Below are 20,114 nucleotides of genomic sequence, written 5' to 3' on the forward strand. Positions count from 1 at the left end.
ATATTTCTTGTGTTTCTCTACATCTAATCAAGCAATGAAGCTGGGTTTCCTCTATTTCATGACAGTAAGAGCAGATTCCACTAGTGGACGGGAATCGATGATGGAGAAGAGAGGAGACTGGTAGACGGTCATGGCAAGCTTTCCAGAGGAAGATTTGGATTTTGTGGAGGACTGAGAGCTTCCACAGGGACATCCAAAGGTCCCTCAGACGCAGATTTGGAGGGAAAAGCTCCAAGGGTTCGTGGAAAAAGTTGTAGGCAATCTGGTATCCTACACCAACACTGTAAGTGTTTGATCTGTGCAACGCCCATTTAATTTTATCACTATCTCCTTCAATCGGAACTGATAAAATTCTGCTACTAATGTCTTCGGTAAAAACTTGCTGAATCATATTTGTGTTCCACTGTCTGTTTGAAGTAATCATATCTTTAACCCAGAAAATTGTTGGATCTGTAGCTTGATGACTTGATTGTGGAGGGACAAAGAAAGGATAGTGTTCCGTGGTTACCTGAAACGGGGAGGTCGATCTGGATGAGATCTTCTGGTTTGGCCAAGGCTGCTGTGCCCGACTTGTTGGAGCTTGAGATGCGGCTGGTCCTCGATCACCGGAGGGTGGAGGTACCTGCAAGAGACTCTGATACTTAAGTCAGTACGGGCTTTAGGCAGGTTTTTAGTAGAATTGGAGTATCATTTATACCTGGGTGCTCCAGTGTATTTATAGTAGTGTTGAGTGACCTTCCTTGAAATAACTTTGTTATCCTATCTTATCTTTTTTAGGGTGAGATCACCTATCTTTTGGCCAGCCGCCTTCTAGCAGGCGGTGACTCTTCTTTCTTAGACCTTCTTGAGCTTTTGTGGTGATTCATCTGAGCTCTTTGCGAAGAGGTCGGCAGTAGATCAAGCTTTAAAGAGATCGATTGTTTCGTCTTCGTCCAACCCGGACCCTATAACTCGGTCCAGGGTATGAACAGATAGGGAGGTGAAAGCCACGGGTCTTCAAAAATTCTGATTTCTAAGCCTGTGCCAACACTCCAAGAGAGCCCCTTCTCAACCACTTTGCGCCCTTTTAGCAAGCTGCGCCACCCCATGAAGGTGTGTTTCCAATCTCGGCTTTTAACGCATTGCAATATCGATACTACTTTCCTTTTTAAAATTCTAGATAGGAGTGAACTTGGTTGTGTTGTTATTCGCCAAAACTGCTTCCCCCAGTAAGGCTAAATTCTACGCCCTGAGGTTCTTGATCCCAAGTCCCCCTTCCTTTTTAGGTCTTGTCATAGTATTCCAGCTAATCCACACCATTTTCCTCTTTGTACCTCGCTGTCCCCACCAGTATTGAGAGAGCATGCTATGAATTTCTGAGACGAGTGTGTCTAGGAGCTTAAAACAGGACAGTGTATGTATAGGGACTGCTTTTCCTACTGCCTTGAGTAGTGTATGTCGACTTCCTGCTGACAGTAGCTTTCTTTTCCATCCTAGAATATGCTTCCTGATCTTTTTCTTAATGAGGCTAAAGGTAGTTTTTTTAGATTTATTAAAAATAGAAGGAATGCCCAAATATTTGTCTGTAGTCCCAATGTGGTTAATATTTAAAGCTGATGCCCATTTATTTCTGAGTAAATCCAGAGTATTATGGCTGAAGAAGACTGACGATTTGTTGATATTCACTTTTTGTCCACTAAAACCCTCATATGTATGTAAAAGTTCCAAAATATTCTCGCACGAGATCGTAGAAGCCTTGCAAAATAGGATCGAATCATCCGCAAACAGTAGGTGGTTGACTCTGGGGCATCTCCTTAACACTTGAATACCTTAAATTAGATTGTTTTGTTCTGCCTTGTGTAGCAAGAAGGAGAGACCTTCTGCATAGAATAAGAAAATATATGGGGATAGAGGATATCTTTGACGGAGACCTCTATTTGGTTTAAAGAAACCATAGGGTTGACCTTCCACAACGACATAATAAGAAACTGTTGTGACTAACTCCTGAATCCAAGCAATCAGAGTACCATCAAAGCCTAATTTAGTTAACATGAACCAGAGAAAATGCCATTCCACCCTATCATAAGCCTTGCTCATATCTAGTTTCACAGCCATTTCAGTCTCCAGCCCTTGCCTCTTATTTTTAAGATAATGCATATATTCATGTGCGATTAAGATATTGTTTGAGATCAAGCGGCCTTTAATAAAAGCACTCTGGTTAAAACTTACTAAAATTTTCATCAAACCTTGAAGTCTAAAAACCAAAATTTTAGAGATAATTTTATAAACAACCGTAGAGAGGCTAATAGGTCTTACCTGAGTCATGTTGCTAGCTTCTGGGACTTTAAGAATGAGACAAATATGGGTGTGATTTAAGTTTTTAAGAAGTCTTCCACTTGCATAGAAATTTCGAACTGCACGAAATAAGTCACTACTAACGATGTCCCAATAACACTGGAAAAACTTGGCTGTCATGCCATCTTCTCCCGGGACACTTTGGGGATGCACACTGAAAGTAGCTCTCTTAACTTCTTCTATAGTAACCGGTCTTCGCAACCTACGGTTCATGGAAACTGTAACCCTAGGCTCAAAGTCGGTGAAATAAGGATCTGAAACGGTTTGGTATGTGGAAGAGAAGATCTCTTTAAAATATTCCTCAGCTACTCCTGCAATTTCTGAAGTTGTAGTTGCTGTTTCACCATTTACACTTTTTAATTTCCAAATTCTGTTCCTTCTCATTCTGTTTCTGAATTTTTTATAGAAGAATTGAGTGTTGCGGTCCCTTTCTTAAAGCCATTTAACTCTGGATTTCGCCTTCCAATACATCTCTTTATCATGGTAAGCTATTTCTAATTTTCGCTCTAGTTCCAGCAGCTCCTTTCCACCATACATGCCCGCTGATTTCAGCTCTTTGATCCTTAGTTGCTCAATCTATTTTTTAAAGTTGTGCTTTTCTTTCCGTTGTCATTGAACGATACAGTGTCTACATCTTTTTAATTTTTGAGCCAAAATAAATATTGAAGAGTCTGAAATTTCTTCTTTTTAAGTATCATAAAATAAAAAGTTGACACTGGTCATATTTTAATCAAAATTCTAAAAATAATAAATTAAACAATTAACTATTTCCAATTTTTATAAATTAAAATTGGTAAATGCCGCTTATTTTTCGCTAAAAATTTCAAATACAATATATCTTCTAATCTCCTAATATAATATTAATAATCTTTCCATTCTGCTTAAAATGGTGTGAACGAAAACTAGTAGCCAACAAAACTAGCATATCTAACAACATTTAATGAACTTTGTGAATATCACTATAAATCTATTTTTAAACAATAATAGTACTATCTTTGATATTTCCAACAGCGGACAACACTGTTAAGTCGGTATACACAAATTTCTTCTTCTTTCATGATCTCATCCTTGCATGATCCTTGCGGCGCTCTCTAGAAAAATCTTCAAAATTAAATTTTGAAGACCATCCAAATGAAGATTCCGTAGCCAGCTATTGCGGTTTTATAAGCAGCCTCTTCATGACACGCGGCTATCCATAGCCATTTCTTTACACATTTTTCTCCTCATAAACTGTGATTGGTTATGGCAAATTCACCTCCCTAATTTTTGTATAAATCATGGTTGGTTAAAATGGTTTACTACCCATAGTTTTTTTTTTTCGGAACCCAAGATAGGTTAAAGAGTTTTATGGTATTTTTTACTATGATTGTCAACGGCTAGTAGCAGTTTATATAGAAATTAATAAACCACACCGACTAATAGTGATTTATATAGTTAATCCAGCATCTAAATGTAACCAATTCCTATTTATTGTATTCGGGTAATTTTCAACATCATTCTGTTTAATTATGTCATTTGCCCTTTTAATACTATGCATAAAACTAATTCTACTTTCTTTTTTGAAAAAGAAAATGTCCTTTTATTTGACTGACCTTGGTGTAAACAAGCATACGATAGAAGAATATTTCAGTTATTGGTAACATAAATAAAATTGGTAATTCTGACTGCAATGCAGCTGATTCGGAGTAATTTAAAGACTAATCCGTTCCGGTACTCAGCTCTATTTAAAGGTTTGCTGTTAATGGGTTGCTGCATGCACAAGACCGGATTCAAACCCCGACACTTACTTAAACGGACTAGTGAGCTAATCATTAAACCAACCAAATTTTGTTAAAATTAGTATATAACTTAACAAGTTAGGAACGCACAACTTTATTAAGGAAATCTACTCTCTACCAATTCTACCTAGCCAGAATATCATAGCGAGACTTGTGGACAATTTTATTTTTTCCTTCCCTGAAATTGAAAGGATTTTAAAATGAAAAAAAAAAGAAAAGAAAAAGAAAAAATGATACCTGAAGTATGAGCCCTTTTTTTAAAGCTCAACTTGAATAGTATTAGGGTGTGTTTTCTTTTGGAAAGTCATTTTTCTTGTTAACACTGTGTTTGGAACAAAAGAAAACTAAAGGAAAGAAAATGGAGAGAATGAAAATGAACGAAAACTTAGTTAATGTGAGCGTATTCATGTGGTGACTTATAAGCATTCAACACATATTAACATTAGTTCAACTTTCAAAATATTTGGGAAAAAAAGAAAATAGACTATCTTATTTCCAACACATCTCAAATATTTTTCTTCCTTTGACTAAAACATTTAGATTAACTAGTTTAAGTTACGATGCTACTATTTTTTGAAACTAAAAACGTTTGACCCTAGTCTCCTGTGGTTTAAACATTTTTTTTTTCTCTTAATGATCATTGTTACCTCATTTCAAAATTAAAGAAACAGTAGCACTGGCCATTAATCAAGCCGAACCCACTCCAAATCCATTAATGATGGATTAGTGGAAGTAAAAATGGTGGAAACCATCATAAACAAAGGCAGGCTTCCTTATGGGCCGTAAGCCCATTACCTCGTACACTCTAAACTTGGGCTAACTTAAAACCTCTCAATAAATCGGAGCCCAAAGTGCTAGTGTTTCTGACAAAAAAAGAGAGGCTTCCTTATTATAGTTTTCTGGTTTGCATTATCATAATTTGTACAAGTGATCATTTAGAATTAAGCGTTAAGAATTGACTGGGCTAAAATTAGAGAGGATTTTGTATTATTTGGTCAAATCAAGTACCAAAATTCAGCGACTTTGCAAGTGTAAATTTTTATATATACTCAGTTCTAGTGAAATAAACTCATCTTTAAACATTTCTTACAAAAATTTAAAAGGATAACTTGCTAATAAGGTTAATCATATTTCTTTTTCAAATTGTTAAAATAGGTTACATAAAACTTAACTACTACTTTAGTTGTTTTCTAAAAATAAGTTGTTTTCTAAAAAATACTGTACTTTGTACTTTAGTATTATCATTTGCCACCGAAACAATACAATTTTTCCCCAACACTTTCACAACCCTAAAATTTAAATAAGCATAATTATAGTGACATAAAAAAAAACACTTATCAAGTGATAAGTAATTATAAACATTCAAATAGCCTAAAGACATTCTTTGATCTTAATACAATGTAATATAATATATAATAATCCAAATTGAAGTAATCAGAAAAAGTGAAGTAAAATAAAAATAGAACCAATGATGGCAGCAACATGTGAAAGGACACTTTTTTATAAGGCTGCAATGATGCATAATAAGTTGCATAAAAATTTAATAAAGTAAATGGCAGGACACACACAAGGGTATTGTATGATCCATAAAATAGAAAGATTCAGAAACAAACATTTCAATTGAATGAGTTGATAATTGAAAGTGAAAGGAGTGTGATGAGGCCCATGGTAATGGTACTAATTGTTCTTGTTATGTCAGCACCATGTGACCGCAGTTTACTACTATCCCCCACATGTGACCTCACACTATAAGACAAACTAGTACTTATACAATAATACAAACAACAATATATTTGGATTGAATTGGATTCCCTTTCAACCTTCACCAGAAAAAAAGATAACTTTTTAATGTACTAACAACAAATTAGCCACAAGATTTTTTCCCACACCTTCATGCATATGCTCTAGAATAATCCAACTGTGTATCTCATCAAATTAAGGTAACAACTCATCGGCTGTTAATGTCTAACTTTAGATAGGTAAAAATTGTTAAATAATAATTTAATTAAATATATTAAATTATTTAATAGTTTTTATTTTTTAATTTTATATAAAATTAATAATAAAAAATTATTAAATAATAGTTTAATCAAATATAATAAATTATCTCATAATTTTTAATTATTAAAGACAACTAAACATAAAATTTTATCAAAAATTAATTTATACTATTAGAAATATAATCATGCATATATTTCTTCTTATAAACTTAACTTTTTAAAAAGAATAATATCATAAAATAGTATCAAAACTTCTATCACAAAAAAAAATTAAGTTCAATATTAGACTATTAGATCTAAAAAAAATAAATTTAACATAAAACAAATTAAAAAAAAAAAACTATACAAAAAAACTTACTTGAGTCGACATGTTATAAATATAATAATTTATGTATCTTCTCGAATAAACTTAAACCTTTTGGAAAAAATAATATGGTGACATATATCATCAAGTTAACTTGGGGCTTGATATAGTATGTTTTAACTTCTTTAAGCAATTTGTGAGAAAAATATCATTTTTGCAAAATTACATGTTTGGCATAGGGGATGTATAAATAAATGTACATAAAAAATATTGGACATGATATAAGCTATACCATTATTGATATCCTGACTTGCCTCTGACCTATATTGATTGCATGTTCATATCAAAAAATAATAATAGTAATGGAATCAAATTTGGGTCAGTAGGCACAGGTACACCACTAGCACCCCTTAAAAAGAGGACATAATAATGACACAAGAGGACTGGAATTGTAACAGCATATTTTCTACTCAGATTTCAACTTAGTGTCTTTGAGTATAAATGTATAATCAGTGGTGTATCAAGATTTTGTTGTGATTCCCCTGCTAGGCAACTTTTAATCTACCGAAACATTTGCATAATTGGAACAGAATGAGATATGAAAGTATCAAAAGAGTTGTATATTTATTATACATTAAGGTAAAAATCTATAGTACTTTGTTGTGCCTCAGTTTAGTGCAAAAAGAAAAAAATAGAGAAAAAAGATAATTACTTTTATAAAGTGATATATGTCTGTCCTAGTAGTATCAAATATTGTATTTCTTGCTGTTAGGATCTAATCTTTTTAACCTAGGTGTATTTGCATATACATCTAGAGTATTCATCCTTCTGTATGCTTCTACAAATCTGCATGTAAACATACCAGCAAAGAAAAAAAATGAAATTTATTAGAGGGATTATTAATTCATTACTATACTACATTAAAAGCATGTTTTTTTATGATTCTTTCATTTGAAAAGAAATTTTTAAAAAAAATGAAGAGAAAGTTAGAATCTCTTACTTACCTCTAATAAAGTTATCACAATGCCACTTCTATATTTATTTATTACCTACAATTCAAAACCAAGATATGCAGAACTAAGATCCTAAAAAGAGGGTATGAGTTAACTTGCCATCATAAAACTATAACCAGAAGTACCTTAGATTTGGTGAATATTAATGAGAAGCCATGTCGCTTAAAGCGCTTTTTGGTTCTAACTTGATCTGAGATGATGAGCATGTGGAGAACACGGCACTCTCGTTGACCTCGGCCAATGAAGAGAAGTCTGCCGGATCATCCCTGGTTGCTTTTGTTGGCGAAGTAAAGAGGCTATCCGGAAGGGCATGCTCGATGCTGCACCATAGTTCACAACCATGATAAGTGCAATGACACAACAATGTCAACAAGAATAAGATCAGATGTCAAAATATATACCTATTTTGAACATCTATGATTTCATCCTGAGAGCCGTCCTTTCCGTTCCTGCTGCAGTTATCATGGATTCTAGCCAAATCAACTTCTTGCTGTTGCGGCGCAACAGCAGCAGCTGAAGCCATGGCCGTAGAAACAAGGTTGCCGGTGAATCCTGCAACATATAGTAAATTAAGAAATATTTAACCTGCTTCAATGGAAGTTAGCCAGTGTCAATTGACCAACCTGTCATATCTTCTCTAGTGCTATCAGAATAAAGCCTTGGACTGCTAATATGACCGTGAAGTTGAGATGATGGCAAAGTGGCGCCGAAAGAGAGACTTCGCTGGTGATGGCAAAGGTGATTGTTCTTAAAGTCCGGAAGGTGTAGATTCATCAGCCTTCTTTCCTGGAGTTCAATGGCTTGCTGAAAGTCAACCTGCTCCTCCAATTTTCTTCTCAGCAAGATCTCCTGCGGATTATACAACATTCGTGCTCCTGCAGAGAAACAGATCCAATACAATTCAAAATGGAAACCATCCATCGCACATTTACAGCTTTCAAAAACATTGTAACTTCCTTTAAGTATGCTACTTCTAAAGCCAAAGTAGATTAAAACAGTTGAAACAACAGATTGCATTACCAAGACGGAAATCATGAGGTGCTTTAAATTCAAGTTCAGAGGGGCTCAAACATGGCGAGAGTTCTACCCTCTCTATATGTGGTGGTTGATGTTGTCTCCTGCATGCACCAATCACAATAAGATAGATTGTGGCAGAAGGAAGATATGAACTTAACAAAAGACTGGAAGCTGACATACTTCTCAACAATTTTTCCCTTCTCCTTGTAGGGCTTGACAAGTACACGGGAATCGCAGATGAAATGGGGATTCCCTTTGGATAATATGAGTCTCACTGTCTCCGAATAGACAAATGTAACAAACCCAAACATTCGCTTTTGCTGGTAAGGAATCCTCACATCATGCACGGGTCCAAATTTGCTGCAAAAGGAATAAAATTCCTAACTTCAAACATGAATGTAGATACATACATATGTATCCATGCATGCATGCATTTACATCTATATGAATATTTGAAGACACAATAAATGCTTGCATGCAGATAGACTAAATAATATTACAAGTAATTATCACGTTAGAGAAACATTCGGTCAATTGAGATCACGGTTCCAAAGCCGCTAAGGAAAATAGTCACTAAACAGAATGTATACTAGAATGAGGTGGCATTGTCCTTAACCTTTTGATGAAAAAGTAGATCCCACCACTTCTTATTATACAACCATCACCATGATTTCGGGCAAAGATTATTGTTACATTTATTTTGGCTATGCAGCATTTTTGATAATGGCTCAAAAATTAGTTATCGCCTATCAAGTATTAACACATGTATTATTGTTCCAATGAAACAAGCGAGTTCTGTACCAATACAATAACAAAGTCAACATAGAAATAAAGTTAATTTTCCTTAAAAAAAAAAGTGGTCGCACAATTTATTATATAATTATATATCAATAACATGGTTTTTGACAAAGATTACAGTTATACTTTTCCTAGCTTATATAGCACTTCTCTTCCTGTAATGGTTCAAAGTTAATTCTCACCTGTTGACACATATATAATGCTTCCGGTAAAATGACATAGAGTCCACTACATTGCAAGGAATAGAGTCAACAAACAATTAATGAAACAACACATAATTGTTTTCAGCTGTTACCATTTTCATATTGCAATTACAATGAAATCAGCCCAAAAAGGGGAGGAGGGGGGGATGCATCCATCCATCATTCTCAACCAATTATGATAGCCATGACTAACGTAAACAAGGGCATTAAACTCATACCATACATAAAGTTTTCAGCTGAGTATCACATAATTCTTAGGTTTGGCAGTAATGACAAAACCACAACAATTGGGTTTAAGTAGCTGTCTGTAGATTGATGAACAGCAAACCAAGAAACCCGAAATCAGGGAGCAAGTATCAAGGATAGCAAAAGAGACAAACATAATCAAAGTTGTGTTAAAACCATTAAATAGTGGTGTGCTAACTGAGAACGGTAAACCTGGATAATCAATGCAGTATCCAAGAACATACTTAAATTGCACCAATCAGAAAATCTGATCATAACAATGCAATCTAATCAACACCAATGCAACAATGAATGCATCATGTGGCGAAACCATTCTTATTTGAATAATATCCTAAACAATCTTCCTAACTACAGTTCAACTAATGCAAATTATGAAATGGGAGCGCAGCCCTCTGGCGGCAGCATGTTTTACCTGAAGTATTCTGAAACATCTTCATCTTTAAATGTGCTTTCCGCCGGAAACGTTAAATAAATCTGCCTCGAAGGAGAATTAGGCCTTTCAGCCGATGCAATACCTAGAATGTCAATGCTCTCCTGTCTGTACCTGGCAAACCTGTTAAATTCTTCTGCCGTCATGACTGCTGCAGCAGCAGCTGCCCTGAAATATATCACAAGATCAAACAAAGTATCACTGTATAACAAGAAATTATAGACTTTTCAATTGAACAAGTTAATAATTACAACTACATATGTAGTCTTTCTTACTACACACTTAAGAAAAAAAAAAGTGGAAACAACGGTGGAAACTCACATGCAGATATATTCTTGTGAAGTTGTTGATAGTTAAAAACCATTAGACGACAATTTAGTCCAACATGTCAATCATCTAAGAGTTCTCAACAAATCAACTTCACACAAAATCAACTCAAGTTATAGTCTTTTCAATTGAACAAGTTAATAATTACAACTAAAGATGTCGCTTCTATTACTACACACTAAGAAAAATGTATTGAATTTTTTAACTTAATAGTTCTAGAAAAACCTTTGGGGATCATTCCTTCGCAGCATGGAAAAGTTAATGTATTTGTCCATTGGGGTTGGTGCAGCACCAGCAGACATGAGCTGAGAAGCAGCCATTAATCTTTGATGGTGTGCAGCCTTCAAACTCATAAGAGCCTCATGCTCTTCCATAGTTGGAGAATCAACAATGGCAGCTTTGTCCACAGCATCATGATGATGAACAAAGTTGCAGTTGGTTCCATTTTTGCAGAACCCTCTTGCAAAGTAAAGACATGGTTTGTACCCAATTCCCACTTCTTCATCAGGCACCCCAAAGAACGCGTCACTAGCAGAGTAACTCCTCCTATGGAAGAAGTGGCCATCGCCATTGTTGTTGACAGCACCATGACCCAAATCAAGCCTAATTGGATCCACAGCATCCTCATTATCCTTGTTATTATTCAGTGACTCGTTGAGAAAAGAAAGGTAATCACCCATTTCTTGCTCATCAACAAAAGAGTCACCACCACCATCACTCCTCACACGAGGTGAAAGTGAAAGTTTAGATTTTGACACAGACCCACCATAGATACCGTCTCGAGAGACTGAAAAACTTGAATTTGGGCTAATGGGGTTGTTTGGTAACCCAGAAAGTAGGTTGTTACCAGCACTGAAGCGTGAAAAGGGGTTGTTGCTGCTGCTGTTGTTGTTGTTTGGGGTGGTAGCAGGAGAAGTAGTGGGGTGTCTTGGTGGTAAATGGTTGTTGAGAATGGTGTTAGAAGGTGAAGAAGGTGAAGAAGAAGAGAGTCCCAAGTGGGTTTTGATTCTGAGAACAAGGTTATGAAGGACATAGTCAGGGGTTGAAGCCAAGCGAACAAGGTCAGGTTCTTGAAGGTTGAAGAGAATGTGGCCAATGATCTTTGATGCATTCTCGGGGTCAAGCTTGTTGATTCTGGCCACCACAACATTCGTGGCTTCAAAACTACCCATAATCGTATAATCGAAGATTAAAAAAGATATCTTTTTGTTTTGGGTTTGTACTTTTGTTGTTGAAGAGAGACTAAAAAAGAAAGAAGAGATGGTAGAAGAAGCGGTGGTGAGTGGTGAGTGTGGGAGTGTGTTGATGTTGGTGACCGAAGAACAAGAAACAAGAGTGTGTGTCGTTATGCGATGTTTTGTTGTTGCTGCCACTTGACACAGTACACAACACACTTTCTCTCTCTCTCCATCTATGCAACTATGTCATTTCACTGTGTTGCTCTCTTCTCTCTCCTATTTTAAGTGTTTTGAGTTCAGAATTGAGATCCAGCTTTGAAGTTAGAAGGATAAGCGTCAACACAACACACACCCCAATTCCCATAGATTCTTGATCCATGAGCCTATTTTTGGTGCTAGAGAGAGAACAACCAAAGCAATTAAAAAGGAAAAAAATATCATTGTTAGCATGGTAAGTGGTAACTAATTTTGAGTTTTGCTAATACGGCTTCAAAACATATTTTAAAAATATGAATTTAATTCATTTGTATTCTAAGGATATATTTTTAAAATATAATAATAGAAATTTTTTAATGTATTTAATGTAGGGTTAACCACAAAAAACGCTCCCGAATTATTCAAACGCTGACAAAAATACACCCGAATTTTACTATCGACAAAAATGCCTTCAAATAATTTAAAAACACTCAATAGTAAATATATATTTTCAAAAAATACCCTAGAGATTGAATTTTGATGCAATTTTTTGCAAGCATGATTATAAAAATAATATATTATTATACATAAAAATTGATAATTTTTTGTTTAAGTATATAATTTTTTTATAATTATTTTTGTTAACAACTAATAATACTTTTAAAAAATTATAAAATAATATATACGTAACAAAAAATTACCAAATTTTAAGAATAATAATATCTCGTTTTTTTAATTATGTTTGCAAAAAATTGCATCAAAATTCAATCTCTAATGTATATTTTGAGAAATACATATTTAATGTTAGTTTTTTTGCAAGATTATCTAACATTAAATATGTATTTCTCAAAAAATATATTAGAGATTGAATTTTGATACAATTTTTTACAAGCATGATGAAGAAAATAAGATATTAGTATCCTTAAAATTTGGTGATTTTTTGTTGTGTATATATTTTTTTGTTAACAACTAATAATACTTTTAAAAATTACAAAAAAATATATTCTCAAAAAAAATTATCAAATTTTAAGAATAATAATATCTCATTTTTTTAATTATTATTGTAAAAAATCACATCAAAATTCAATTTTTAAGGCATTTTTTGAAAAAATATATTTACTGTTGGGTATTGTTGTTATGTTTTTAAATTATTTAAAGGTATTTTTGTCGATAGTAAAATTCGAATGTATTTTTGTCAACGTTTAAATAATTCGGAGGCATTTTTTGTGGTTAACCCATTTAGGGTTAATGTATTAAAAATATAAAAAAAATAATTTTTATAATAATTTTTATAAAATATTTTTTTATTATATGTTTAACTTATACTTTTAGAATACAAGTTAGCAAAATTTTAAAAATTTTATAAAAAAATGCTTTAATATAAGTTATTGAAAAAAATATTTTTTTATATTTTTAATATATTAAATAATCACAAATTTAAAAAACTTTTATTATTCTTTTTTAAAAATATATCCTTAAAATACAAAATAGCTAAACCCACTAATTTTTTATACAAATACAATTTTTCAGTTTTATTAATTAATTTAATTTCAATATATTATTTATGTAAAATAATTTATAAGTATATCTAATTACATAAAATTATATGAACAAAAATAATTATTTTTTATATTGATAGCATAAATAATTATTTTAAAAAATAAATATAATTTAATAATTATACAAAATATTAAAAGAATAAATATGATTTACTAATTATACAAAATATTTTATACTATCTATATATTAAAATTAATTTTTTTTTAGTAATGTTGTAAGTAATTTTTTATTATAAAATATGTTTTTTAATGTTTTTTTTTTATTAAAAGAGTGCATTCTTAAAGATCATACTTTATAATATTGTTAAGGAAAAAAGATAAAATTTGAAATATCTGTAGTTGTATAATTTTTATTTATTAAAATTGTGATTTTACGTTGTAAATTTTATGTACCAATATTTATATTTATATATTAGTCCCACATTTTTAATAATGAAAGTTGAAAAAAAAATGAAAATCAAACTTTATGTTCACAAAAAGATAATTACAAAAGATACCTCCATCCACACTAATTAGAACGTGGGATTTTCAAAGTTTTTTTTTTTTAAAATATGAAAATTATTTAGCATAAAGAAAAACTGAAGGGTTCGATTTAATTTTTAAATTTTTTATTTTTTGAAAAGAAGAATTCGAAAGTTCAGATTTAATTTTTAAAATAGAAATTAAAGAATCTAATTTCAATATAAAAAATATCTTAAAATTTGCAAGCTTTTCAATATTAAAAATAAGAATAAATTACTATTTGTATCCATGAAAGATACAAACGTTAACAAATGTATCTATATAAGAATAAAACCATAATTATATTCACAGAAAATAGCTTCTGTATGTCAAGAATATCCTAACGGACCAATTGTGCAACTAACGTCCGCGTACTCTTGGATAAAATAAATGTTGACTACTTTATTGATAACTAACGTAGTCAACATCTATTTATGGGTAACTAACGTATCTAACTTCTATTTTACTCTGAAAAATATGTTGACTACTATTACCAATTGTGTAACTAACGTCCGCGTACTCTTACTTATATATCTTTTATGGGTATAAATGGTAGTTTATTTTTAAACAAATAAATCAAAAGCTTCTATACTAATTGCATATGTAAAACAGAAATGTTTAATAACAAAAAAATTAACTAAAAATAATTAGAATTTACTTTATTTAATATTTATTAATTATTATTAAAATTAATAGTTAATTTTAATAATAATTAATAAATATCAAACAAAATAAGTGTAAATTTTTTTTCTCACTTTAATATTACCGTATATAAAAATACTTTCTTTCCTGATTTTCATCCACTTTCTAAGTTTCCTCCTCTCCTTTTGTTCGTGCAAGTCACCTTCTTGTCCTTTCTTTTTTATTATTATTTTTCCATTTCTCCTTCTTGCATGATACTCTCATTAATTCATGATGTAAAGTAAACTTATTTCTTTTTTACTTGTTTGATTTTTCACTTTTTGTCCGTTTTCTCCTTAATATTTTTCTTCTATTTCTATGACCTTCCGTAGCCAATTTATGGTTTTCCAAATTTGATTAGATTGCATTCTTCTTTTCTAAGGTATACAAGATTTTCATTTCTCTATTTAACAAGATAATTTAACAACATTTTGATTCTAGTGCTGGATTACTAGGTTTTTTTTTATTCTCGGATTTAGGAATGCAAAAAATTGAACATATTACAATTTTTCTTGAAATTTGTTAAATTTGATTATAAATGTGGTTCTTATTTGAAGTTTTATTTGAAGTTTGATTATAATTGTGAGTATGAAGTGTGATTTAAATTCTATGGGTTTTTTTTTTTTTGTGACTAATTCTATGGTTTGATTATAGGTCATTATTTTTCAATTGAGAATTTGTCGTTTGAATTTAAAAATTTTAATTGAAAATAATTTTTTTCCGAGAATTATCTATGTGATCAGGAACATTTTTTTGGTTCTAGTCACTTTTTTTTTTTTACCAAAGATATGAAACTCTCGTAACCTCTTAATTGAGTATGGGGAGACTATGTCATTTGGACTATTACTCATTTGCTAGTCCTAGTCACTTTATTAATGCTAAAAAGCATATTATCATAATTAATGATCAATGAATTAAATTTTAATTTATGCTAATCTAATTTTAAAAATAATTCAAATTCAAATATGATATATAATAAATAAAGATTTAATTATTCTATTGAGTTTCACTAATTTTTTATAATTAAATCACTATATTTTTTTAAATTAGATTCTTACATTATTTTTAATTTTATAATTAAGTTATTTTATATCAAAAATATTAAAATTAACGGAATATTTTTGTCAAAAAATATGTGGTCAAAGATCTAATTAGGTTCTTAATTATAAATATTTTCAATTTACAAAAAATATTTAGTTAACTCTAATATTTTTTATACTAAAAAAAATTAATTATAAAATTAAAGCCAGAGTAAAGACCTAATAATTTTTTATAAAAATTTAATTATAAATTTAATAAAATTATAAGACTATCAAAATAATTAAACTATAAATAAAAATATTTTGCTAATAATACATACGTATCGTAAAAATATAATTTAAAAGTATCACAAACAAAAATATTTTACAAGAATGATTAGAAATATGATTCTTTTATATTTTGAATATGTCAAATGCATAAAAAATAAAAAATATATGATTATATCCTTAAAATATTTGTTTAATATATAAAGTTAGCTAAATTCTAAATAAAATTGGCTTGACCACTAGTATTTAAAGCAAAGGATACACAAACTAACAATGAGCTACATTTTTCATTCCCCATGACCACGAGCTTGCTTCAGATTTGTGACTAAATCTCTAACATGCTCTCTCAAATTAATGTCGTAAAAATTATTTTGGTAATTACTATGGTGTCTAAAAGTATTTGTTTAACTTATTAAAAAGGGTTAAAAATTAATATTTAATTTTAAAAATATAAAAATAAATAATGATTAAATATTTAAAAATAATCATAAAAAATAAGTTAGACAAAAGTTAGACACAAGTTATAGACATCATAAAATTCACAATTATTTTTAAGATTTTAATTGCATTAATTACGTCTTTGAGATTAAAAAAATTGTACTATAATAATTTTTAACCCATTTTTTTTTGTTAATAATACACTAACGTAGTTTAATGATGTAGACCTTTGATAACATGTATCACCTCATAGTTTGGCCACATATAACGGTTTAATGATGTGTTGGTCAGCAATACGTGGCATGCTGCCGTGAATGGTTATGCCACGTGTCACAATATTATTTGTCCACATGTCATCCACCATGCCATTATTACATATGCATCAAACCGATCCCCTTACTTTGCATTAAATAACTCATTTTAGTCCTGAAATTAAGTGATATACACCAAATTAGTCTCTTCATCATCGATTTGTTATCTTTTTTTTTATAAATTTAAAATTTTTAATATCTTTAAATATACTAATTTTAATTTTATCTTTTTACAAGTTATTTAAATACGAGTGCTTTTATAAAATATTTTAAAAATTTTAATTTTAATTATACAATTTTTTAATATTTTATTAGAAGAATTATATGAAATTGATTTTGATTTAGTAAAGAGTGTAAGTTAAGAGTATAATAATATTTTTTAATACAAATTTTTTAATATTTAACACTTTAATAAATATTTTAAGAATACTTGATAAGGCACTTGTTAACTAATATAAATTCATTATTCCCATCCGTTTTAAAAATGTCTGATTCCCTATATAATTGATTTCTCACTAAATTAATAAGATAAATTTATACTGTCGATTATAATAATTTATTTTATCTGTAACTTAGCTAGGCGGCTTTTTCATATATTATACTATTAATTGATATAAGCACTTATTGTAATTATGCCTTGAGTAACATTAAAACATATACAAATAAACACAAGAGGCAATAACAAAATTTTGGATTTGGCTAACATGTACTCTAATGATACAAGTTAAAATTATTAATTAAAAATGTTATTATAAAAAATTGTATAATAAAAATATAATTAAAATTAGTGTATCAAAAAATATTGAAAATTTTAAATTTGCAAGAAAAATGAGAACAAACTGATGAAGAGACTAATTTAGTGCACGAACATTCAATTTCAAATACTAAAATAAGTCATTTGATGCAAATTAAGGGACCAGTTTAGTGTATATGTAATGATACATAGTGGATGACACGTGGACTAAAAACATTGTGACATGTAGCATAATCTGACACATGACAAAATAGCATTGTAACACGTGACATAATTATCTACGTCAGCATATCGCGCTGACCGATATGTCATCATACTGTTATACATGGCCAAACTATAAGGTGACATGTATCACAAAAAATCTATTACATCAGCATTTCGTTAAAGAAAAATTACAATTTTTTCAACTTCAAAAATATAATTAGTGTAATTAAAATTTTAAAAACAATTTTAGTACACAACATCAATTCCATGACCACTTTCGAGATTTAGTCTCAGATTTGTGCATCTTAATCTCAATAAATACCCCATACGGACTAGCAAATTTGTTTTTGTTGAGAAAAAAACATTGTTTTCAATTCATTATAGTAATATTTAACCTAATAAATTATTGTTTTCAAAATCTTATAAACATAAACATTCAAGGAAAAAAATCTAATATGCATCATAAAAGAAGATTGATTTATCACCACAAACATACATTTTAGGAAAGATATAAAAGTAAAAAAAAAGGCATTACACGTATTAATAAATTCTTAAATTCTAATATGCACTGATTTAACTTCTTAAATTCTTTGACCAAAATCATTTTTGACATATTCATGTCAAATGCTAAAATTAATCAAAATACTAAAAATGTAACTTTTCAGTTTTTGAGATTTGAGATGTTAAAAAGAATATTCACCAAAACAAAAGAGACATAATGAATAGTATTTGCTTCTCAAAAAATATATAATTTTAGAGTTTTCATTTCTACAGAATATTCAAATTATAAGATTATACCATAATTATTTTATAATGTGAAAGAAAGTTGTTCAAATCACAGATAGAAGTTTTTGAATGTCAGATAATTTTTTAAGAATGTGTTTGGATAAAGTATTTGGAGAAGGGAATGTATTTTTTAAGAGGATTTTAAATCCTTTAATTTAAAATGCTTTGTTTGGATATTAGTAGAAACATTTTTAACAATTATAATCATTTTTATTGGAGTATTTGTTTGTTTATTTAAATAAATTCAAAAAAATTTCATAAGAAAGAATTCTGATATTGTTTATTAAATTTGGCTAATAAAAAAAAAAGAGAATTTGGAAAATTGATCTTTTTCAGTAAAAAAAACACTTAAGAGAATAAAGTGTGATATTTCACATTTAATTCTCTAAATGGGACCAAAATTAAATAGGAGAGAGAAAGTAATGAAATGTTTGATTAAACACTAGACAATATCCATTTTTTTTCACACTGGAGAGGATCCACTCGCTGAAATAAAAATTACCACATATTATTCTTCTCATATTCTCATGAATTTTTTATTTTAATAAATAAAATAAATATAATATTTATCGAAATAAATATTTTTACGAGAATTTACTGATTTAAATTCCCTTGTCATATCTCGTTTACGAGATGATTTTTCACATATTTTGTTTATAGGGTAAACGAGATATGGCAAGTCAAATTAACACGTATATATCTCGTTCATGTATTTTTTTTTAAATTTGAAAATAATAAAAAATATTAATAATATCAATAATCTAAATTTTTGGCATGCAATTAGTACATAAAAAAAGTCACCAAAAAAAAAATTAGTACATAAAAAAGTTAATAGAAGAGATTAAAATGGATATGTGTGATCAATTAGTACTCAAAGAGAGATTATTTAATGAAAAACAATAATATTGGTCCTTATGATAATTACGTGAGAATTGAAACAGTTATCTCTCACGTTATCTCCCATTTTCCTATCCACGTGAGAGATAACCGTTTTTTTTTTTTTTGGTGATTTAAAAGAAAATAAACAAAAACTAAGAAAGAAAAAAAAACAAGAAACTGCTTAAGAAAGGCAGTCCCGCTGAATACTACTCTCAAACTCCTTCCAAGGCAATGGAAGCTCCACTTGGGGAGAAATAGTCCTCATTGCAATCTTTGCCATGATGTCTGCTACTGTATTTGCATCTCTCAAGATCAACCGAAGATCAGCACGCCATTTCCAAGACATGATATCTCGGATTTTTAACACTAAAGGATTAATAAACCCAGAGCAATCTTGTAAATTATTGACAATAGTAAATGCCTCCACACAATCTGTCTCACATATAATGTCTCTTTGTCCCGAGTCCCATGCTAAAAGAAAGCCTCTCCAAATAGCAAACAACTCTCCCTGCAAAATGCTACTACTCTCAATTGTTCCCAGACAGCCTCGTTGCCACCTTCCCTTCCAATCTCTACTAACACAAGCAAAACTAACTCGAGCACCACTGCCAGGATAGCTAGCATCACAATTAATCTTAAAGGTACCCACTGAGGGGGGAATCCAAGAGCCACTAATGGTTGAGGGGATAGATAGTCGTTGCAACTCAAAAATATTTTGGAGCTCCTTTTCTAAGGACAAAGCCATACCAATCACCTTGTCTGTGGTCCAATGCTCGTGAGGATGAAAGATCTCGTTATTTCTCGAACACCAAATCTACCAGAGACCAGAAAAGAATCTAAAAGGGCGCTGTTTGCTATTATATAAGAACCA

At 30.4% G+C, this 20,114-nt stretch overlaps 1 protein-coding gene across 1 annotated transcript; it reads right to left on the reverse strand.

Annotated features, from left to right (window-relative positions):
- Nucleotides 1-7,021: 7,021 nt before the first annotated feature.
- On the reverse strand, nucleotides 7,022-12,029 carry LOC112737186 (zinc finger CCCH domain-containing protein 55). Its single transcript, XM_072211207.1, has 9 exons — nucleotides 10,676-12,029; nucleotides 10,106-10,291; nucleotides 8,627-8,806; nucleotides 8,450-8,547; nucleotides 8,053-8,304; nucleotides 7,831-7,981; nucleotides 7,555-7,749; nucleotides 7,421-7,465; nucleotides 7,022-7,262 (listed from the first exon to the last, which is right to left on the reverse strand). The coding sequence occupies exons 1-7, from the start codon at nucleotides 11,620-11,622 to the stop codon at nucleotides 7,572-7,574; spliced, it is 1,992 nt and encodes a 663-aa protein (XP_072067308.1). The 5' UTR covers nucleotides 11,623-12,029; the 3' UTR covers nucleotides 7,022-7,262; nucleotides 7,421-7,465; nucleotides 7,555-7,571.
- Nucleotides 12,030-20,114: the final 8,085 nt, after the last annotated feature.

Source organism: Arachis hypogaea, chromosome 13, assembly GCF_003086295.3.
Source record: "Arachis hypogaea cultivar Tifrunner chromosome 13, arahy.Tifrunner.gnm2.J5K5, whole genome shotgun sequence".
Taxonomy (NCBI): Eukaryota; Viridiplantae; Streptophyta; class Magnoliopsida; order Fabales; family Fabaceae; genus Arachis; species Arachis hypogaea.

Excerpts from the sequence above, each read along its gene's own strand:
- LOC112737186 (XM_072211207.1), bottom strand. The coding sequence starts at position 11,622 with ATGGGTAGTTTTGAAGCCACGAATGTTGTGGTGGCCAGAATCAACAAG. Across the intron at positions 10,292-10,675 it reads CGAAGGAATGATCCCCAAAG|GGCAGCTGCTGCTGCAGCAG; the intron begins GTTTTTCTAGAA and ends GATATATTTCAG. Across the intron at positions 8,548-8,626 it reads AAGGGAAAAATTGTTGAGAA|GAGACAACATCAACCACCAC; the intron begins GTATGTCAGCTT and ends TGGTGCATGCAG.